Source organism: Myotis davidii, unplaced genomic scaffold (genome assembly GCF_000327345.1).
Source record: "Myotis davidii unplaced genomic scaffold, ASM32734v1 scaffold89, whole genome shotgun sequence".
In the NCBI taxonomy this organism is placed as follows: Eukaryota; Metazoa; Chordata; class Mammalia; order Chiroptera; family Vespertilionidae; genus Myotis; species Myotis davidii.
Window position 1 is genome coordinate 555,551 of NW_006300372.1, and position 23,029 is coordinate 578,579.

Consider the following 23,029-nt stretch of genomic DNA (forward strand, 5'->3'; position numbering starts at 1 on the left):
TCTTCTGCCCCCACATCCATCTTCAAGTCCTATAGGTTGTTTCTAAAAGACATCTCCCTATTGATCCACTTCCCTCAATTTCCAAAACCACCAACCTAGTCCAAGCCCTCATTATCAGTCTCCTACTTGAATATCCGGTCTCCTTGCTTCCAGTCTCTACCTCTCCCCTCCCCCCTCCCCCGACCCCACTACAATCTACGGCTCATAAACAGCCAGAGTAATTGATTTAAAAAAAAAAAAAAGGAAATAAGATCTCATCACTCTCTTCCTTAAAACTCCTCAGTTTTAAGGAGTTTCAGAATAAAATCCAAATGCCCTGGCATAGTCTACAAGATGGTGTGTGATTGGGCCCCTGCCCTTCTTCCCCTCTTCAGCCTATACTCTTCTCCCACTCCCCACGCAGGGTGCTCCTGCTTTCATGCTGTTCCCAGCAAGCCGAGCCCCTTCCCACTGGCAGTCCAAAAGCCTTCGTGCCTCCTGCTTTCCCTCTCCTTCTGGAGTGCTCCTCCTCCCAGCTCTCCACATGTCTTCCCTCTTACCCTTACGTTTCTACTCTTCACATAGGCCTTCCCCATCCACCCAGCGTAAAGGCTCCCTCCACAGGCACATCAAGTTGGAGTAGGACAGACTTGGAGGATCATTCAGCTCTCTGGCTTCCAGATCTTTTTTTTTTTTTAATTTAATGCATTAAGACCATTCTTTTCACACCCCAAATCTCTCACAGAACCCCAACATATCAAATAGATAAAGCAGGAGTTGCCCTTGTTGAGGAAAAATATGTGGGGCCCGCAGCTCTGAGAAACAGTTTTACGTTCGCTGCTCTACTTCTTTCAGTTGCTTCATGGTACAGACAAGTGAGCAGAGGCCCAGAGGGAAGCCATGACCTGCCCCTCTCCGGGCAGGACACAGCCCCTGGAGCCCTCAGTTCCTGTGCTGCTTCCACAGCACCACCCGGGAGCCTGGAGTCTTTCCAGCCAGGGCAGAGGACGCTCCCAACAGTGCCTGCCAAGGTGAGAGCTTGGTCTTTCGGTTAGGTACTCCCTCGGACTGCTGGTCATGTGAGGGGCTGGCTGGAGGGTAGACCGGAAGTGCAGGGAGGTGGGGTGGGGAAGCCAGGTGTCTGTGTCGGATGGTTGGTGGGGCTCAGGGGCTGGGGACTGGAGGGCTGGGAGGGGCTGCCCAGGTCTATGGTGGTTTCCCCCTTCCTCAGGATGAGGCTGCTGAGCTCCTGGAGCAGTTGCTCCTCCAAGGACGATTGTGCCTGCGGGCTGTTCTTTGAAGGGGGACCTGGAGGGGGCTCCGGTGGCCTCTCCTCCCGGCCTGCCTTGGAGAGAAGGGCTTGATCAGAGGGTCTCTGGCTGGTGAGGGGGGTCTCTGACTTGGCTGTCTGCTCCCTCATGGTGAAGAAGGAGGTGGAGGTGTCTTTGGTCAGCTCCGGGAAGGCCCCCACTTCTTCATACACTGGCTCCTCATACACAGGCTCCTCCAGTTCCTCTTGCTCCTCTACAGACCCCTGAGATGACTTCATGGGCTGGATGGGAATGGGTTGGCAGGAGGCAGAGTTAGAGTTACTGGGTTATTCATCATTATCACTTACTGAGCTCTTGCTCTCAGCTAGATGCTGCAGAATACTTTGCAGATATGGTATCAAAACAACTCTGTATGATGGGTTACACTGAAGGTGAGTGAACTGAGGTACAGGGGGCTTAAGCTGCCAAATGGTAGAGCTGGGGCTTGAACCCTGGTCTGTCTAACTCTGAAATGCATTCACCTTTCTTTCTGTTTCTCAGGTCCTGAACCACTCCCCCCTTTCCTCACCATCCCTCATTTTCTTTACTTTTCCTGGCCCAGCACTCTCTCACTCACTCTTTTTCTCTCTCTCTCTCTCTCACACACACACACACACACACACACACACACACACACGCAAACACACGTGGCCTGCGGAGACAAATACAGGGAGCACACCAGCTCAGGCAGCACAGAGGAACACAGCGCTGACAGGTACCGCTGGCACAGTACTCACAAAGAACATGGACAGGGTCCTCCGATTGTGAAGTCGCCGCTGGGCACAGGTGGGGTGGGGATTCGAGGAGAGAAAGACACGGAGACACAGTGAGGCCTGGCAACAGGAGGTGGGGAGTAGAGGCACAGAGAAGGCAAAGGGGGGGGGGGCAGGCTGGCAGGTGCACCACTCCCTTCTGCAGTGTGGATAGGGCACAGGCAGGGATCAAGAAGGGCTTGAGTGGGGCTGGGACCTCACCAGAGTCTGATTGGCAGAGAGAAGGGTAGCCCCGCTGTCATCCCCACGGATGGGTAGCAAAGGCATGGTGCCAAACTTCTGACGGGCAAGGTCTGAGGAGGAACGGCGTCGTAAGACCACTGGCTGCTGGTCATCGTGCTGGAGGGAGGGGGAGAGGTTGGCACAAGTGGGCATGGGAGGTACTGAGAGGTAGAGCTAGAACCACAGACCTAGCCCTCCACTTTCTCCTTCCCCTCACCTGGGCTTTGAGGATGCTGGTGGTCCAGTCCCACATCTCATCCTCGTCAGTGCAGGACAGGTAGCTGAGGGTAATAAGAGGGGAATTTAGGGGAAGGAAAAAGGTCACAGCTATAGGGATGGAGGACAGGGTTGGGCCAGAGAAGCCAGGCTGGGAGGTACTCACAGGTGCATCTTCTCCAGTATCAATGTGAAGCCCCACCTGAGAGGCAAAGGAGAACAGAGGTGGGGTGATCGGAAATACCAGGGTGGCGGCGGCAGGGAGGCCCTAGAAAGAAAAGTGGGGAAGAAGACTCACGGTGTTGGAGGCTTTAGCTTCTTCCGGATCCCCAGGTAGACCTTGGCACCTTCCAAAGACCACTCCCGTTCTGGTTTAGAGCTCTGAGAACATGCACGGAGTCAATGAAGTTGATAGGTGAGAGAGAAGGATCAGGGTTCATGAGGTCGAAAAGTCATGGAAGCGTTGGGGAAGCAGTGAGATGGATGAGATTATGGGCTGTGGTGTAATAGGGTCAGTGCAGTCATGGCTCCTCACAAACAGCCACCCAGTGTCCCTCCCCGATAGCCCCAGGGCCCCACCTTCTTCTCCTTGAGCAGCAGTAGGCAGCGACCACGAACCAGAAAGAACCTCTCCTGGAAGCGGTTTCCCAGCAAGCGGGGCGGTTCCTCTCGACACCGCAAGAGCCCCACCCTTGGGCTCTCCCGCCGGACACCTGGGTACAAATGGGCAGTCCTAGGTGGGAGGTCCGGGGGGAGAAGCCTAGAGGTGGGCTAAGGAAGGAGGCTCACCTGTGAAGAGGCAGCTGGCCTGGGCCAGGGAGACTTTCCTCAAGAGCAAGGAGGCCGAGCAGGGCTCTGGGAGCTGGCACCATTGTAAGGCCTGCTCCAGGACCCTTTCCTTGGGGTGCAGCGGCCGTTCTGAGGGGCAAGGTGGGAGTGGGTATCAACCAGAATATCCACCCGCAGCCTGGAGCCCCCAACTCATTCATTCATCCATCCCACCATCCAGCCAGACATTGGTGTTAGCACTGACTCTATGCCAGGCACAGTGGTGCTTGGGGATGCAGTGGTGAGCATGAAACAAATGGCCTGCCTTCACAAACGCACAGCTAGTAAATAGGTAAGTAAACAAAACAATTAAAGGCAAATACTTATGTGAAAGAAACAATAAGCTGAAAGAGAGAGTAACGGGGCAGCTACTGAGATACCGTGATTAGGCAAGGCCTTTCTGGGGGCGCATTTGTAGAAGAAATTCAGAGGCCTGAAGGATTAGAAAGAAGTCATGCTAAGATCAGGGGGATGATTTCAGACATGACAAAAATGCAATAACAAAAGCCCTGAGTCAGGAAAGATGTATTTGAGGAGCTAAACAGAAAATGTGGTGGGACAAAGAGAGTAGATGAGAGGATGAATTATGTGAGATGAGGTCTGAGGTCTTGTGGACCACAACAAGGAACTTGAATCTTAAGTTCAATGGAATTTTAAGTTCAATGGTAACCCATTGGAAGGTTTTAACTGTGGGAATGGTATGATCCGATGGACTTATGCTTGAAATGCCCATTTGACTGCTATGCAGAAAATGGATAGTCAGGAGGCAAGAATGGAATACTGGCCAGCTGTTTCCTTTCTGGGACTGTATATTTTAGTGGTTAATGTTGGGGGTAGAGACATAAAGGTGATGTTGATCAGGGTGGTGACAATGGTGGAGATGGCGTAATAGATTCAAATAGAATCTACTGAACTAGTTGGTTGGGTTGAGTATGAAGATGAAGAAAAGGGAGGAGTCCCAGAGGACTCCCAAGTGTCTGGCCTTGATAACTGAGTGAATGGTGGTGCCACTGACTGAGTTAGGGAAAACTAGGAAATGGCCTAGACTTTTTGTTAGGGGAGGGGGCTGGGAATTGAGTTTGGTCTTAGACATTTTAAATTTGAGAGGCTTATGAGATGTATAAGGGGAGGTGCCAAGTAAACAGTTGGACATGTGAGTCTGGAGCTCAGAAGAGGGGTTTGGTACGAAGATAAAAATTGGAGGGGCAACTGCCGAAACCGGTTTGGCTCAGTGGATAGAGCGTCGGCCTGCGGACTGAAGGGTCCCGGGTTCGATTCCGGTCAAGGGCATGTACCTGGGTTGCGCGCACTTCCCCAGTGGGGGATATGCAGGAGGCAGCTGATCGATGTTTCTCTCTCATCGATGTTTCTGACTCTCTATCTCTCTCCTTTCCTCTCTGTAAAAAATCAATAAAATATATTAAAAAAAATAAAAAATAAAAATAAAATAAAAAAATTGGAGGGGCAACTTATTAATGTCATTTAAGCCATGGGGATGAATGAGCTCATCCAAGGAGAAATGTCGATAGAGAAAGGAAAAGGGTCCAGGATTGAGCCCTGGGTTGCTCCAACATTTGGAATTTGGGCAAAGGAGGAAGAAAAGCCTCCTTCAAGGTGGAAGGGAAACCAAGAGTTTGTGGGTCCATGAAAATCAAGAGGAGAGAATATTGAGAAAGAGGGAGTGGCCAACTGTGTAGATTGTCCCCTCATGTACATGAGAAGTATCTACTGTATTTGGAACATAGAAGTCGTTGGTGTTTGACCCCACCCCCACCCCATGCACACACATGGCCTACTCACCCAGCTCCCCGTGCTCGAGAATCTCAAATGTCACCCACAGGTCAGTCCCAGCTGCTGTCCCCCGCATCTCCAGTACCTGGTTAGTCAGCTCCTCAGCAGTCAGTGTTGGGGACACCTGGGGTCAGGGAAAAGGCAGAGGACCCTTGCTGGTCAGGCCATTGCCTGTCTCCCTCATCATCCTCTCATCTCCCCTCCTGTTCCCTCAGGACTGACCTTAAGGGTGACACAGTTGTCTGGGAGCTGTTGTTCTATGTAAACCTCCATGATGAGGTCTCCAGCCTGGGATAGCTGAGGGGAGGGGAAAAGAAGTCAGGAGAACACAAAGGATGTAAAGAATGAAGGCCAGAGGTCTCCTCATGTTGTCTCATAAACATCCCCCCGACCAAAGTCTCTTCCCAACCTTCACCCCCAACATTGCTCAGGCGAGGTGTGGCAGGACCACATCTTTATTTGAAAAATGGGACTACCTACTTAATGGAGTTGTGTGATGCTAACGTGCCTGGAATAGAATAAGTCCTCATCTATTTACTATGGTGTTTATTATTACTATTCTCACCTTTGTGAGAATAATACTTAGCTATTCTTCCTTGGATCTCTTTCACGTGGAACTGAAGGGCTTCTGCCACTATTCGTAATGGAGCAGCGGTTCTCAACCTGTGGGTGCGACCCCTTTGGTGGTCGAACGACCCTTTCATGGGGTCGCCTAAGACCATCCTGCATATCAGATATTTACATTACAATTCATAACAGTAGCAACATTACAGTTATGAAGTAGCAACAAAAATAATTTTATGGTTGGGTCACAACATGAGGAACTGTATTTAAAGGGCCAGAAGGTTGAGAACCACTGTAATGGCGACTCCTCACGGAGGAATAAATGAAGCAAATCTTAAACCAACCCCTCTCCCCAAAACATCTCCCTCCTTGGGTTGCCCCTGTGTCCAGAAGCAGAAGGTCAGCTTCCTATCTTGATGTCCCTTCCTGGCCCACTCAGGAGCCAAGGCCAGGACAAGTTACCTGCACATCCTTCCAGGTGGTGATAAGACTGACCTCCAAGTCAATCTGAGCTACCTGGTCAGAGTCGATCTGTGGAAGAGCCAGAGGGAGTGTGTGTGATGGGGGTGGGGGATGTACTGGGAAAGGAGGGGAGCAGGGAGAGATGTGAACGACCAGAGAACCTGTATAAGAGCTAAGAACCAATCGGGCAAGGATGTTAGAGCAAAGTTATGGGTGAAAGGGGCCCAGGGCTCTGGGAGATGGTTCCTGATGCTGGGGGCCTTCAGAGGGCAGGGGGCTTGTTGGGGTGAGAGGATCCAGAGTTCAGGAAGAGGGACTGTGGGTCAGGGGTTGAGGGAGCTTACGTCAAAGACAGAGACATAGCCGTCGATGAGTTCCTGCAGCACCCGCACCTCGTGTTCCCCTCGCCCATCTGTCTGGAACACGCTGGGTGCAAAGAGCAGGGCCAGGTTCCGCGTGCACATCTGGTTCAGAGCCGCACACTTCTGCACCCTGCAGAGGGGCGTGAGAGTCACAAGGAATGCAGTTTGTGCTCACCCGTTTATCAACACATCTATTCATTCAGCGAACACTTAATGAGTTCCTACTGTGTGCAGGCCCTGGGTTAAACATTGGGATGCAAGAGTAAGATATAATACTGGCCTCAGGAGCTCCTACTCTAGGGGAGAGACAGACAGGAATAAGTGATTTTAAATATAGTAGTGGTCAGCAAACTTTTTATGTAAAGGAACAGATAGTAAATATTTCAGGCTTATAGACCATACAGTCTATCACAACTCCTCAACTCTGCTGCTGCTGTTGTGTGGAGGGAACCATTGAAAATATATAAATGAATGGGCATGACTTTACAAAACTTGTTTTACAAAACAGGCAGTGGACTGGATTTGGCCCACAGGTCATAATTGGCCAGTCCCTGTGATATAATGTCATTGGTACAGTATAGCTGGGGTTCACCCTGGAATCATTTAAAGACCTGTCACCCCAGTAGACAGGCAAAGATAGATCTGCATCTTCTTTTTGTCTGCTACATATATTCCTTTGCTTGGCATAGAATAATAAATCCAAATAATGTTGACTGCTTACTATTTCCAAATACTTACTACACACATGCCAGGTGCTGTAGTTAAGAATTTTACAAGGATTATGTTACTTAAATCTCAAATCACCAGTGAGGTGGATACTATTTATTACATCGCTTTCTTTTACAAATGAGGAAACTGAGGCTTAGGTCTGTCTGACTCCAGAGTTCACACTGAAACTGTGCTATAATACCTTCGCTTAACAACGGTTTGTGGGATGGATGAAGGAATGTAGACGAGGAGCTTGGGAAGAAGTGACAAAGGGTCAATGGAGGGGGGTTGAGGGGGGCCTGCCATACTGACCGATAGAGATGCCCGATGAGGGTGGCCAGTGTGCGGCGGTTGACCCTCGGAAGGCAGCCAATCACTTCTTTGTACTTCTCCAGGCGCTGATTCTTCTGGGGCAGCTCTGGGATGGAATAGGGGAGCGTTGGAGAGGATCAGGGAAGGGAGAGTTGAGGGATTTTGAGAGAAACAAACCCAGGATTGATGTGTTTCTGGCCCCCTTCCCACCTTGCCCTGAGCTGAGTCCCTGGGTGATCCTCCAGTGGGGGGAGTGATTAGGCGGGGGGCTGCTCAATCCCACAAGGGAGCCTCAGGAATTCTGGTGGGGTAGGTGGACTTCCTGGTTGCCCCTTGGTTGCCTGTGAGGAATTCTTAGGGATCTCGAAAGTACCAGCAGCCTCCCTCCATCGAGGCAACAACCGTGCAGAGGTCACGGGGTCATCGAGCTCTCGAAAGAAGCGTTTGAGTGTGTCGGTGACATCCTCCACAAAGTGCTCCCCTGGTCGGAGTTTCACTGACCGGGCATCCCGCCGGAAGTCAGCCAGGAGCCGCAGGCTGCGGGCACGAGCACCCCCTTTCCGGTATACACCCTCCAGCCGGAGCCCTGAGAACAGCCAGCATCTCTGCTCACAACTGCCCAAAGACCCACCACCACCCACCCAGCATCCCATCCGTGACCCCCTACATGGCTTGTGGCTATTGGTGGGGTCATAGAGGAAGAAATCTGCCTTCATGGTCTTGCTTTCCAGGACCCTGCTCAGTCCTCATCTCTGAAAGTCCTTAACTAACCATGCATGACACATAGCAGCCCCCATCTCTCTAGCTCCTCATCACTTTTATTTTTAAACAGCACTCTCTAGAATCGCATTATAGGCCTTAGTCATTTGAAGATTCTGCATTTGCAAATTCATCTACTTGCTAAAAGTTATTTGTAACCCCCAAATCAATACTGATGGTGCTTCTTCAGTCATTTGGGAACATGCGCAGAGCAGAGAAAAACTTGAGCCGCCTGTTGGACACATTCCCAGCTAAGGTGTCATACAGTAAACAAGTGTCTCTTCATGGCATATTTAGAGCCATGTTTTTTGCATTCTTGTGTGTGTGTGTGTGTGTAATCCTGTTTAAAATGGCCCCCAATTATAGCGCTAATGTGCTGTCTAGTGTCCCTAAGTGCAAGGAGGCTATGATGTGCCTTCTGGAGAAAATACATGTGTCGGACAAACTTCCTTCAGGAAGAGGGTGTAGTGCTTGTTGGCCATGAGTTCAGTGTTAACAAATCGACAAAACATATGAAATCAAGTGTCTTTAAACAGGAACACACATAAAACAAGGTCATGTGTTGACTGGTTGATGGAAATGTGACCAGAAGTTCTCAGGAACCTAACCCTGTCTTTCCCCTGGGGCAATGATTCAGTGTGCATTAACTCAGTGTTAGCAGTCACTTTGTAGAATATAACTACCTCGAATAATGAGAACTGATTGTATTTGTTTTCTTAGTCATTACCCATCTCCCCTGCTAGTCTCTGAGCTTCATAGGACCTTCCCTGTTCATTGTCATGGCATGTGGGAGAAGCTCAACAAATATCTGTTGACTAAAGAATGGCGGTGCAGGCACTGTGGAGGAGGGGGCATGGACACCCACTCTCTTTCCCCAGGCTTTTTCATGGGCCTCTGACTTAATTCCTCCTTTGAACATAGGGAGGCTGAGAAGAGGACAGGGGTCTGTGAGTGGGGGAAGTCACTGCATGGGGCTACTGCCAACGCATAGAGAATGTCATTAGCCGCTGACTAGTCACTGTCCTGGTTGTAAGCACAACTATTTGTAGGTTTATGGATGTGCTTTCGCCCCCTTTACTGCCCTTCTTAGTTTTCTGCGGATTTTCCTTCTCAAGAGTTCATTCTTCTAATGGGGATTCACCCGGAAGATAGATTCTACTGGGTCCTTACTTAGGCTGGAGAATAAAGCAGAGGCCAAAAGCTCACAAAGAATTCTGGGAACCACTTGCATAGCTGAACTTTTATGCCTGGAAAACCTCCCACACAGAATAATTGTGTTCAGACCTTCAAGGATTTGGCTGAACAGCTTGGCTCTGGCCCCGTAGCTGCCCCCTCTTTGTTCTCCACGGTTCTACATCTCTAGTCACATTTCAGTGTCACTGTCCATGTCCACGCCCCACAGACAGTTACCGTGGAACACTTACTACCTGCTAGGTCCTGCACTAAATGCTTTATAAGTGTTATCTTACTGTCACAACAATTCTGGAAAATAAGGACGGTTAGTAACCCCATTTTACAGATGGAGAACAGAGGCTCAGAAAGGCAAAGCAGCTTGCCAAGGGTCACTGAGCAGAGGCTGTCAGGCTGCAGGCTCTGGAGGCCAAGCTTGTAGGCAGATCACCACCCCCTGGCTGTGCCCTTGTTCCCCATCCCCCGCTGGCTCAGTATTGACCAGTACCCACTCACCATGCTGGGTGACAAAACTGATGCAGGCATCCACGATGATGGGGATGTCGCCTCGGCTCATCTGCTGTTCCTGCAGCCCCGTGCCGCCCCCACCGGCTGCTCCCCCAATGGCCACATTCCATGCTGAGAAGTCCAGCCGGCCCTCTCCCTGCAGATACAGGGTCCTGAGACCCAAGGGGCCTGGGTCAGAGCCATTTCCAGAGGATCCGCTGGGGCCCAGAATCACAAGGACCAGATTTCCTAGAGTCACCAGAAGGAGCAGCAACCCCCAACCCAGACAGGGCCTCTGAACTAGGAAAGGGACTTTCGGGAAATGGGTGGTGGTCCAAGGGTGTGGGCTGAACTCTACAAAGGGCAGGGGCAACGCTTACCTTCCTGTCTCCACCAGGACCAAATGCTCCTTCTTGTCTGGGGTGTCAGCAGCCGAGACTACACCTGGGAGGAGAATCATGGAGATCATCATCATCATCATCATCATCATGACTAATATTTATGAAACATGTAAGGCACGGAGGTGCAGGCTAGGAGCCTTATAAACGATGTTGCATTAAATCCTATGAGTTACACATTATTATCCCCATTTCACGGGTGACACATAAAGCTCGGAGAGGTTAAGTAACTGCCTCTGATTACTTGCTATAAAATGGCAAAGCTAAGCTTGAACGCAGTTCTCTTATCTCCAAAGCCCTAAAACAATATCTGACACTGTTCCTCTTTTAGGAGAAAGTGAGAGTACCCAGTCCCCTCTCCCAGTCCTCAACCAACAAGTGACTCCAAATAATAATAACAATAACATTTATAACATATACCGTTTACTGAACACTTGAGAGATGCCTCCTCCCAGGCTTTGTGATAAGTGTTTTACATGTGTCGCCTTATTTGAAACTCACTACAACCCTGCTATTGTGCCTGTTGTAAAGATCAGGAAACTAAGGCATAGAGACATTAAGTAACTTGTCCAAGATTACACAGCTAGGAGTTGATAGAGTGTGAGGGGTCTAAATCTGGGAAGTTTGACTCCAGAGCTTGTGTCTGCTATTTCCCACAGGGAAGGTCCATTCCTTCCCCCCTCCATGGCCACCCTTCACCCCTGTCCCCAGCCCTGCTCACTGATCTCCTGTAGCCGCCGAAGATGCACCATGTCCTCAGGGACTGCAGGGCCAGGGCCCGGTGCTGGACACAGGAAGAGGTGGTCACCACGAAGAAGTCCAAACCCTGACAGCCAGAGGCCAGGAGCCAGGGCTGTGTAGGAGGGGGACCGCAGCCACAGGCGGCCCAGCCGCACCAGCCCAGGGCCCAACAGCTGGTGACAGCTCAGCGGGGAGAACCACTGTGAAGCAGGAAGAGGACATGGGGGGAGAGGAAGATGGGGGAAGAGACAAGGAGGTGGGGACAGAGAGTGAGAGGGCCAGGGACAGACAGAGAAGGACATGAAGAGAAAGCAAAAGAAAGAGGGTAATGAAAAGGGATGGGTAGGGAGTGAAGGAAAGGCCCAAGGAGAAAACAGAGATGGATGGAGAAAGACAGGAAAGAAATTCAGTTCAATTTAATTCGCTCCAACCAACACAGAGAAGACCCCTGTGTGACAGCCTTATGCCCTTACTTGGGATGTAGGGGTGAGAAAGAATGGGGAGCCGAAACGCTGTAAGGAAAGAGTCTTGATGCCTTGGGAGGTCCCATCACACAAAGGGGCTGGGAGAGGCTTCGTGGACAAAGAACTATTTGAGGTGGACCTGAAAGTAGTGCTTTTCAAACTACCCGTGATAAAGGAACAGGAAGTTTATTTTCTTTTAATTTCCATATATGCATAACCCATGAACACAGACAATAGAGTGTGAAGGCCTGGGGCGGGGCGGAGCCCGGTGGAGGAGAGTAATGGGGGACATCTGTAATACTCTCGACAATAGAGGAAATTTACCCAAAAAATATTTCCAAACTGTCACTAACAAATACTTTAATAAAAAACAATAAAAATGATTACTAGAAAAATTAAATGAAAAAAGAAGTACATACAACATATAAGCCGCCAATTTTATAATGAAATTCCACACATAAAGTCACTCTGTCAAATGGTTATGAAAGCTAACTCTCAAGTTCTGTACTTGTACTGTCACAGGCCATAACAAAGAGTCCACAGGCCAGTGCAGTGACAGTCTGCAGCCCACACGTTGGGCAGTACCACTGCCTAAAGGGTGGGCTAGATTTGTGGAAAGTGTACATAATAATAAGAGGAGAGTTGGACTCAGCTGGTAGGGCCATGACAGCACCCTTAAAGGACACAGAGAACAATTTCTTGGTGTGAGGAGTTACAGGGGAACAAGAGAATGGGGTCAGAGAAGTGTCAGATGCTGCAGATATGAGCTGGGTTGGCCAGAAGGAAGCCCTTGGACCTTGACAATGGGAAGTCACTGGCCACCCACAGGGCAGAAGATTAGAAGAGTACGGCAGCCCAGCTGGCAGGGCTCGGTGGTTGAGTGTCAACCTATGAACCAGGAGGTCACAGTTCATTTCTTGATCAGAGCATATGCCCAGGTTGCAGGCTTGATAGGAGGCAGTTGATTTTTGATTCTCTCTCATCACTGATGTTTCAATCACTCTATCCCTCTCTCTTCCTCTCTAAAATCAATAAAAATATTTTAAAAAAAGAGTATGGCAGAGGAAGGCAGCAAGGGATTGAGGAATGATAGGGCACAGGACTTTTTGAATTGATGCTAAACTGAGGGTGGAACAGGGCTGAGGGAAAAGCTGTGTAAGGAAGGGAATGACTGTCTTCATTATCACCATTACTATCTCAGCACCCACAGATGGTGAAATGTTAACACGACACAGAGAATGAGCCTCACGTGTCTCTCATTCTTAGCCTTATAGGGTGGGCCTTTTATACCCACTCTACCCTTATGGAAAAGCTCACAGGGCTGAGAGACGGAGGACTCAGTTCCCAGGATGTCTGACTCCGGAATCTGAACTTTTAATTCCAGGGGGAGGGTGCAGGATGGAGAGAGATGGGCTTGCCTGGCAATGGAGAAGCTGGGCCAGGTGAAGGCGGCCTCAGGACCTGGAGGGTGGGACGAAGAAGTGGGAGGCAAGGGCAGCTTCTCTGTGGGAAGAGACCCAGCACAGGGAGGTTTGGACCATGAGCTTTGGGGACAGAGGCCTGATGCTCTGCTGCCTTCTAGTTCTGTGACCTTGACCACGTGACTTTATAACCTCTGAGACTCAGTTTCTTTATGTGTGAAATATTAATAGTCCTTACCTCTGAGGGTTGTTGTGAAAATTAAATGAGATGTTGAGTGGGCAGTGCTTACCCCAGGCCCTGGCACAAAATACATGCTCAGTCACCTTCACTGTTAAAGGGAGAGGTAGGAGAGGCTACAGGAACAGAGAGGATAGGATGGGGGCAAGTGCAGCCAGGAAAACCATGAGCTGTCAGGGAGGGGTCTCCGCTGTCTCACCTTGCCCATGGCGCTGACCCAGGCCTCCAGACTGTCAGCTCCATCGGTGCCAAAATGCTGGATCCTCCCCCCGGTGAGGATGAGCTCAAAGGAAAAGGGGAACCTGGAAAGAAGGTGAGGTCAGGGAAGAGAATGGGGTCCAAGGAGGTGACTTCAGGCTTGGGATCAGGAAGGGAAAAGGGGAACTCAGTGAGTATGGTGGGCTGTTACCTGTCAAGGTCACCTGAGTCAGTAGGTGGAGGGCTCACACCCAAACATACAACATCCTGGGGCTGGATGAGGCTGAGGGGGTCGGGGCTGGTTTCTGACACAAACATTTCCAGAGCCGCTCCCAGCACGCACCACAGTCGGGAAGGAGCTAAGGGGAAAGCTGATGGTCAGCAGGCAGAGGACCCCTGTCTCCACTGTCAGAATTCCTTTTCTAGACCTTTATTCTATGCGAAGCCTTCTGGCCATGTACGATCTCACGTAATCTTCCCAACGACCCTATGAGATGGGTATTATATTCGCTCCTAGTTTATAGATGGGGAAACTGAGGCTCAGAGTTTGGTTAGCTGGCCCATCTCATGGGTAGGAAGTAGCAGAGCTGAGATTTGACCCTGACCGTCTGACTTCAAAGCACAATGCTGCCACCAGGCATAATTCCTCTCTTACCCCCTGCACCCAGCGCAGTCCTGGGCATGACCCCACTTTCCCTTCCCAGCCCTCTTCTCCCTGTCTCCCATCCTGGTTTCTCCTCCTCCAATCCCTTGGTTCCCTGCTTACCATCCCGGCCCCTGCGAGGAGGTGGGGGTCCAGCTTTGTTGCTGATGGGACCACAGTACAGGAAGCTGCTGTAAGTGGCAGGCACCACCACCTCATTGTACACGTCAAGGGAGGGGTCTGTAAGGGGGAGGAGTAGTGGTCAGGTCAGACCAGTACAAAGGGATGGTCTGAGCCCCTCAGGGAAGGGATTGAGTTGAGGAAGAGAGTAGAACCGAACTCCACTGGCAGCATGGCTCAGTAGAGCCCAGTTGGGCTGGACCACTCACTACTCAAATGAGAAAAGAGGGTGGGATGAGCCCTCTAACCCAGCCCACTCTGCTCCTCACTAAACAGTCTACCAGGTAGTCAGTCCTGGTGGAGGCCTCAGAGCACGGATCATCTGTAAGGGTCCCAGCCCCTCTGGCCTGCTCACTGGAGCCCAGCAGCTGTAGCTGACCATTTCTATGAGCAGACTGCCCCCGGGGAGGTGAGACCTGGCTTATGGGTTAACCCTGTCAGGAGGAGACAGCACTATCACTTCAAACATCCAGAGCCACACCCCAGGCAGTGGCCGCATCAGGTCCTTTCATGACATCAGAAACAGACCCGGGGGGATTCTAGCTAGGCCATTGCGATGGATTTGGGGGGTTTGGGGGGATGATTGCAGCACCTTAGAAGAACCTAGGCACAGGTTGGGGCTGAGAATTGTTGGGGGGATTACCTGGGGGCAGGAGACCAGGGAAACTGCCATCAAGGGCTGAGGGAGACCAGGGCTCCTCACCCTCAAAGGCCTCGACACAGAGAAGCTGGGTCATGTTCTTCAGCAGGTTGGGTCCTGCCACCGCTGCACACAGTGCCTGCAGGAGGGCAGGGATTCTGTCAGCCCCAAGACCCAATCTGAGAGCCCTGGGGACAGTCTGCTGGTCACCAAAAGCAGCCCCATCCCCCCACCCCCCCAAGTCTAAGCTTTTCAACTCAGAGACTGCTTTCCCCCTCCCCATCAGCTCCAACCCATCCCTCCTACCTGGAGAAGCTGGCTGTGATCTGGATGCTGAGGGTGGGGCTTCCGGAAGAGACCCAGCCGGTACTTCCGGGAGATGAACTCTCCCCGTGGGCCTGGGGTTGTATCTGGATTTATCCTCTCACCTGGGGGTAGGGCCCCTGCCCAGAAGCGGTTGGCACGATCATTTCCCAAGACAATGAACAGCTGCAGGATGACAAGGGGCAGAGGCAAGTGATGGGAATTCAAGGGTCCCTAGACTTTCCAATCCTGTGCCCAAGGTGGGTCCAAGCCTCTTTAAAATGTTCTCCTTCCTCCCCCATTTCTCCCTCCTCCTCACCTGCACTATCTCATTACTCCAGACACTGGTGTCGAGCTTCAAACTCTGCACCTTGGAGATCCCGGAACCCAGAGCCCGGTGCTGACCTGTTGGAGTGTGAGGAGCATGTGGCATGGGCGCCCTGAGCCCTCCCGCCCTGCCCCGCCCCCACCTCTTCCCATTCCAGCGAAAGGCTCTGGGCCTCACCTGCACACTGCTTGCAGATCACAACGCCCAGGTTGACAGCAGCCCAGTCTGGGCGGGAGGCCCCACAGTCCGCACAGTGCAGGTTTGCCCGATTGGACCAGATCTTCTCAGCCACCTCGTAGTCAGACAGGGTCTCGGTTACTGCTTCCTGTAGAGCGGCCGCCCAGCTCTGCCGAGCGCCCCCAGACTCGGCTGTGAAGCTGAGGGGTGGACAGCCAGTCTGTGGGCATGGACACCCTCCCCACATGCCCCATCCCACCGGCCATTCCTACAGGAACCGCACAGGTCAGCCCAGATCCTCCTAACAGCTTTGACCCTGCTCTCTGGAGGACTCCCATCAGGGCACACCCACTGACATCCCCTTGAGGTGGCCTCCAGATCTCTTCACCCCGGTGCCTCCCTCAAAAGCCTCTCCCCCAGCCTTGCCTCCTGCCAGTCTGGGCCCCACCTGAAGCAGCGATGGGGCGTGAGCAGGTCGAAGCTGCGACTCTTGGTCTCCCGGACACTGCACCCTTGCAGTTCAATGAAGCAGATCCCGATGCCCAGGGAGAAGGCCTGGCAGGGTGGGGGGAGGTGCAGTGAGGCTCCCTGTGGGATAAGCCAGGCCCCTCGGCCCAGGCCGGCCCTTCTCACCTGCTCGCTCTTGTACAGCGCCAACTCTCCAGGGCTCAAGGCCGCAAACACCTTGGCCTTGTGTCCACGCAGCTCCAGCATGCCTGTGCGGAGGGGTCGGGGCAGCTGCGGGGCCCGGGGGTGGCCCAGGAGACGCTGCTCTTTCAGGCAGGATTGCAGCGTGGAGCACCAAGTGTCCCGCTGAGCTGGTGGGGGACAGGAAAGCAGGCCAATGGGCCCGGTGCTCACATGGCCTCCCCACCCCTGCCCGGACCCAGGGGGCCCTGGCCCTCACCCTCGCTCTCCGTGCGGAACACAAATACCCTCTGGCTGGTGATGACCTGGAATTTGTTGTCTTTGCTGCTGCGGGTCATCTCAATGGCGGACAGGGGGATCACACCCTTGGGGAAGGGGTCCTGGAGAGAGAGCCCAATGACACACAGGCAGGAACTCAGTCATGTGCGTTGACACCAGGGGCCACACCAACTTTTAATGAGACCAGCAATCGTTCCACAGCAGTGGAGTACAGCTGCTAACCTGGCTTCTTTAGATACTGACATTAGTCACGCAGTGACTGTCTTCCGAAACTGAGCCTCCCTCAGCGCCCCCTCTCCCTCCCCGTCTCCCAGGCCCCATGCAGCATCCCCTGGGCCCCACCTTGTCATTGCCAAAGTACATCAGACTCCTCCCATTGAACTGCACAAAGCGCCTCTGGAAGACGTAGTTTCTAGAGAAGGGAGGGGCCGAGATCAGTGAGTGGTGGAAGCTGCATCCTTGAGGCTCCTAGGAGCACTTGAGACCTGACCCCCACCCCACCACCAGCCTCCCTCCCCTTCCCTTCCCAGCAGTCCCACCCCTGAGGGGAGAGCTTGTCTAGCCAGCCACTGAGCAGGGGCAGGGGACGGTCTGCCGTGGAGGAGAAGCTGGCATAGGGTGAGATGAGGTCATCACTGGTCTCCTCTGTGTTCAGGGTGGGCAGCGAGAGGGAGGAATCCCCAGGCAGCTCAAGGCTGGCATAGCCGGCATCCTCCCGTGTTTCCAGATCCTGCCTGCTGAGCCTTGTGGGGACCAAGACAGAGAGGGACACACATTAGGCCCAGTTCCCTGAACACCCCCACCCATAACACCTAGTAGGATGCCTGGCAGGTACTGGATCTGCTTTTCAAACGGGGAAACAGGGAGGCTGGGCACCCAATCAGCCTGGACCTTCTTCTGTGAGCACACTTGAATTTTTCTTTGGGAAAATTTCAGTCCCTCCCCTCTGCCACTAGTAGATGGCTCCCTGTCATGGTTGCTTATATCTACTCAATAAATTTTATAGGCTCTTTCTCCAAAAAGTTCTTGACTTTGTCTCCCTAAATCAAGTTCCCATCAGTTCTCACCGGAGTGATGTAATTGCTTAACGGGTCACCTGTTTCCACTCCGGCCCTCCCTCCCACATCCATTTTCCCAGCACCACCAGATTGCTCTTTAAAAAATACAAATGAGATCATTTCACTCCCCTGCATGAAACCCTGTAATCACTTGGCACTTAGGATAAATTCAAATTCCTTACCCTGGGCTGGAAGACCTTGGACATTGAGACCCATGGCTACTCCCCTGACCTCAGCCTGCATCACCCTCGCCTCTGCTTACTACAGATTAGCCTCCTCCTCCTCCCTCTCTCAGAGCCTTTGCACATGCTGTTCCCTCTCCTCAGAAGGTGCTTCGTTGGGCTGCCTTTTCTCATCCTCCGGACTTTGCTTATACCGTCTTGTCAGAACGCCCTCTACTATTTTGTCACCTTTCAGTGGTTCTTAAGCTCAGCAGCACAAAATCACTTGGAAACTTAAAAATACCGGAATCTGGGCCCCATGCCAGAGACTTAAATTTGAACTCCTTAGATCGGGGCCCAGGCATCTGTAGTTTTCAAAGTTCCCTAGCCTATCGCACCGCTAAGGTTGAAGACCATTCCTCTACCAATTTGTTTCCCACTTTCCTGAGGAATTGAAGCAATCAGACAAGAACTCCCAGACTCCCAGCACCTCCTCTACCCGATTTCACACATACTCAGATTTCCTCCTGTTACCATAATAAACAACCCTGTCTAAAGCCAGTCTCTCCTCCATGTCCTTGATTCTACTCCTCTCACCTACACAAGGACATTACCCCAGACTTTCTCCCTTTTCTCCCCCTACATCAACTAATTTTCCCTCTCTACCGGACCATTCCTATTCACCTACAACACACGTAACATTCCTGCCCATAAAAAAACCTTTCTTGACCCCACTTCCACTATTAACAGCCGCTCCAACTCTCTGCTCCTTGCAGAAAAACTCCTAAAGAATGTTATCTATACCTTTCCAGCTCCTTCCATTCTTTCTTGAGTCCACTCTGACCAACCCCACGTTGCCAACTCCAGAGATCAATTCTCAGTCCTCATCTCACTCACTAGCAGCAGTTAACACAGCTGCTCTCTCCCTCCTCATTACACATATGTCCTTCGCTTGGCTCCTACATCACATTCTCCAGCTTTTCCTTCTCCTTCACTAGCCATTTATTTTCAGTTTTGCTGATTCTTCCTCTTCTCCCAAACCTCTTGACATTGAAGTGTGGCAGGATGCTGAGTTCGGTCCTCTGCTCTGTAGACACTCATTCACAGCTACACACACACATGTAAACGCCCACAGCTCACAGATTTAGATCTCCAGCTCAGACCTCTCCCCCAAGCTTCAGACTTGCATATCCAGTGGCCTGTTTGTCATCTTCTCTTGGGTGTATAATATACACCTCAAATTTAACACATCCATCACTGAACTCCTAACCTAACCTCCAGTCCTCCCCATCTCAGACCAGAGCAACTCCGGGAATTTTCAGTTGCTCAGAACAGCACTAACAGAAGTCAATATAAAAGCACAAAGTACATAATTTTAAATTTTCTAGTAGTCACATTAAATAAATAAAAGTAAGCAGGTGAGCCCTGGCCAATTGCTCAATGGTTAGAGCGTTGGCCTGCCGATCCAAGGGTCTGTGGTTCGATTCCTGGTCAAGGGTATGTACCTCTGTTGCAGGTTCCCCAGCCCAGTAGGGGTGCGCGGAGGCAACCAATCAATGTGGCTCTCTCATGTTAATGTTTCTCTCCCGGTCTTCCCCCCTCCCTTCCACCCTCTCTGTAGAAATCAATGGAAAAAATATCCTTGGGTGAGGATTGAAAAAAAAAGAGAAAGGTGAAATTAATTTTAATAATACATTTTATTAAACCCAAAATGCCGAAAACATTAACATTTTAATATGCCATCAGTATAAAAATTATTACAATAATGTATACCTTTGTCTGTTATTTCATGTAGTATTATTGTGTTTTTTTTGGTACTAAGTCTTTGAAATTTGGTAGTTGTTTTCCTATCACAGCATCTCACTCCAGGCTGGCCACATTTGGTCAGTAGCCACTGGCATTGGGCAGTGCAGACTCTGACAGAAACCCTTCGAGTCATTCTTAAAAGCTCTTTTTTCTTCTTTCACACCCTAATTTACTAGGACAGGTGGCCTTCACATTATAACCCAAACCCACCTCTGTCCACTGCCCCTGTCTGAGATGTGTCACTAGGTCACTCCTAAGGGGGTCTCTGCATTTCCTCTTTTGCCTGCTACAGACCATTCCCAGCACAGCAACCAGAGGGATTCTGAAAGTCAAACCCTTCCAGTGGCTTCCCATTTCACTTAGAGTAACATTGAAAGTCCCTCAAGGTCCTGTCCCATCTGACCCCTTTCACCTCTCTGACACCTTCTCCTCCCACTCCTCCCTCCTTAGCCCATTCTGCCCCAGCTGGCGTGGTCCCAGCTCCTGTGCCCCTGGGCACATGGCCTCTCACACAGGTGTATGGGATGATGCTCTAACCAACTGAGCACACCAGCCAGGCATGCACTGCTCCCTATTTGAAATGTTATGTGTTAGGTCTGAGAGAGCCCAGGATCGGATACATGCAGACATGTGACAAGATAATGGACTCCCCCTGGAATTTCTCACAGATCAAGGTGCCAGACACAGATACCGGCTTCTTCTCCCTTAATCAACATGACCCCCACACAGATACTGACTCCTTCCTGAATGCCCCTGCTGACCCCTGCAGCGGAAACTTCCTCAGCTGAATACCTCAGCTCATGTCCCAGCCCGCACCCAACCGCAGTATAAAAAAAGCGCCCCCTCCCTGTTGGCAGGGATCCACGTGCCCTGTCTTTGGGGTTCCTGGCCATTTGTCAACTTGTTTTATTTCCTGTCTGCACCACTGAGTCTCAAGCTGCCTGAAGCAGGGACTAGGTCTGTTATATTCGTCCTGCATTGGAGCCTATCTGTGGTGGAGATACAGACACAGACCCACTGGTTTGTGGACAGTGGACATTCAATGCACATCTCACGAATAACTAGATCCATGGCCGCCGCACCAGCTCCTCAATCTTCCCCACTTCCTGCCATCGTCGCCCTACTGACTACTCACCTGTGTTCAGCCCTGTCCTGACAGACACCTCTGCCTTCTCTTCTGTTGGGTGCCCCTGGGACCCCCACAGGCTGGACACCATAGTACAGGCAACCCGGATCCATGATGTGCACTGACGGGGGAGGAGGGGGAGGCAGAAAGAGGAGATCAGGTGGCGATGTCTGAGATCCTGAAGGGCACTGTCCCTCTTCCCTGCCCATGATAACCCACCTACCTGTGCCTGTGGTGGGCCTGAGGGCAGGGGTGGGGGCAGCTGGCTGGGAGCTGTCTGGGGCCCTGAGGGGAAAGGTCTAGTGGTCATTAAGGGAGAGAGAAGGAAGGACAAGCCCTCATACCTGCTCCTCTCTGCCCCTCCCCAGCATCAATCCCCAGGGACACAACCCCACTCACGTGTCCTGAGCTGTCTGTGCCCCGCCTCTTAAGTCCAGGCCGAAGTAGATGGCATTGGGCATCATCTCCACAGTATTTAACGCTGAAGGCTGCTCAGAGGAGGTGGTGGGGAGAGGAAGGGACCTTGGGCTGGACTCTGGGCTCCTGGGCACTTCTGGTCTCAAGAGGGCTGGGCTCAACCCAGGCCTCTGGGTGGTAGTGGGGCCACTGAGCCCTCCAAATACTGTCCTGGGCTTAGGCACAGGTTTGGGGGGCTGAGCTTGGGGAGCTGGGCTGGAGGATGGCTCCATGGCTCTATCCAGTTGGGGATCTGGGGAGCCCTCGGCAGCGCCTGTCTGCAGCAGGCGCAAGATGCGTTTCCGGTGCCCTGTGGCGCAAATGCCCAGCTGCTTCAGCTCCTCGTGGCCCAGGCCCCGGGCTGCACCTGCCGTCGCCATGCCATGCCTCCGGAACGTGTCTGCATACTGCTCCAGGTGCACCGTGGCCAGCCACACCGAGACGTCCAGGTCCTGAGGGGCAGCCATGGGGGCTCAGGCCATTGCTGGGGGGAGGGGTAGGGGGAAGGGAGGGCTCAGGCTGAGATTCCCCCTCCCTCTCTCAAAGTCTGAGGCCTGGATGGGGATACCAGACTCCAGTCTTCCTCCAAAGAAAACGAACCAGAGGCCTGCCATCTGGAGCAGAGCTATCCCAGGACATCAGAAGGGGCTTTCTTATTATTATAGGAGAATCCCTTCATTTACAGACGAGGAAACTGAGGCCCCGAAAGGGACAAAGGAAGAGAGATTTGCCCCAGGCTTATAGCAAGCATGTGTTAGTGTTGGCCCCCAAGCTCCTGCCCACCCCGGGTCTAGGTCAAAGCTCTGCCCTGCATGACTGCACAGCCAACCAAGCAAGAACCAGGTAAGTACAGGACGAGATGCGAGAACCCTCAGGTATGGAGTGGAGTGGGGTGGGGCGGCGGGGGCTGATGTGGCCTGAGCCTGCTGTGGCATCAGGTGGGGACAGGGGCAGCTGTGGCACAGGAGGAGTGCAGATCCCAGTCCCACTGGTTTCCAGAGCTGAGGTACAGCTCAGCCCTCCTGATCCTGGTCATTCCCAGTTCCTCCCCTTCCACCTATTGTCTCAGCTCAGACTTCCTTCCTGTCCCTCCAGCCCTGGCCACCCACACATCCTGTCTGCCTTGGTCCGGCTGCCAAGAGAGCCTTAACGAGTCCCAGCATGTGGGATCCTGGTCCTGGGCAGCTTGGGGATGGGGTGGAGACCTGGGCCAGAGAGATGAGGGCCCAGGGGTACTCCAGGCTGTACTCTCCACTCCCCTGCAGTGCGTTCACACATAGTGCATGCGCACAAGTCAGCACTCACCCTGCAGGCGGCACAGCGGTGGGAAATGGCATCCCCTTACCTCTGCTTTCTCCACGCCTTCCTTTTCCCTGCCTCTGCCCCGGCTCGGGCCTCCAGCCTCACCTTGACCCCGGTCTATTCTATGGACCTACCTCTGATTCTGTCTCCCCTTACTTGTATCTCTGCCCTGCCCCCTGTCTCTATCTAACCCAGCCCACTCCCGTCCCGACCTCCACATCCCTGTCCCTCTCCTCGTTTTGCTCTCTAAGCCTCTCCTTGCCTCCGTCTCTAGTTTTAACTATTTAGTTGCAACTGTGTCTCTGGCCACCTCTGACTCCAGGTTTCTGTCTCGCCCTGTGTCTCTCCTGCGGAGTCCTGACCGGGACTCCCGCTGCCCAGCATCAGCTCTGGCTGCTCCGCCGCTCAGTGGCTGGGCCCATCTCCAAGCTAGGGCCCCCGGCCCTGACTCAGAGCCCAGCTTCCCGGTGACTCAGGCCGGGCGGAGGGCACGGGACTG

General features: G+C 52.2%; 1 protein-coding gene across 2 annotated transcripts; it reads right to left on the reverse strand.

The window, feature by feature from the left end:
• Positions 1–663: 663 nt before the first annotated feature.
• On the reverse strand, positions 664–22,052 carry ARAP3 (ArfGAP with RhoGAP domain, ankyrin repeat and PH domain 3). Of its 2 annotated transcripts, XM_006776969.2 has the most exons (32): positions 21,172–22,052; positions 20,996–21,057; positions 20,782–20,893; positions 17,161–17,364; positions 16,964–17,033; positions 16,602–16,722; positions 16,328–16,512; positions 16,143–16,249; positions 15,695–15,894; positions 15,509–15,594; positions 15,193–15,375; positions 14,890–15,025; positions 14,190–14,306; positions 13,635–13,782; positions 13,425–13,527; positions 11,083–11,302; positions 10,344–10,407; positions 9,973–10,136; positions 7,901–8,113; positions 7,528–7,633; positions 6,490–6,637; positions 6,146–6,214; positions 5,342–5,416; positions 5,129–5,243; positions 3,290–3,418; positions 3,080–3,213; positions 2,799–2,881; positions 2,667–2,702; positions 2,502–2,565; positions 2,264–2,401; positions 2,027–2,065; positions 664–1,531 (listed from the first exon to the last, which is right to left on the reverse strand). In XM_006776969.2, exons 1-32 carry the CDS (start codon positions 21,693–21,695, stop codon positions 1,055–1,057), a joined length of 4,632 nt encoding a protein of 1,543 aa, XP_006777032.1. In that variant the 5' UTR covers positions 21,696–22,052; the 3' UTR covers positions 664–1,054. The 2 variants fall into 2 exon arrangements, with proteins under 2 accessions (XP_006777032.1, XP_006777033.1); XM_006776970.2 differs by lacking the exon at positions 2,027–2,065.
• Between the last annotated feature and the right edge of the window lie 977 nt (positions 22,053–23,029).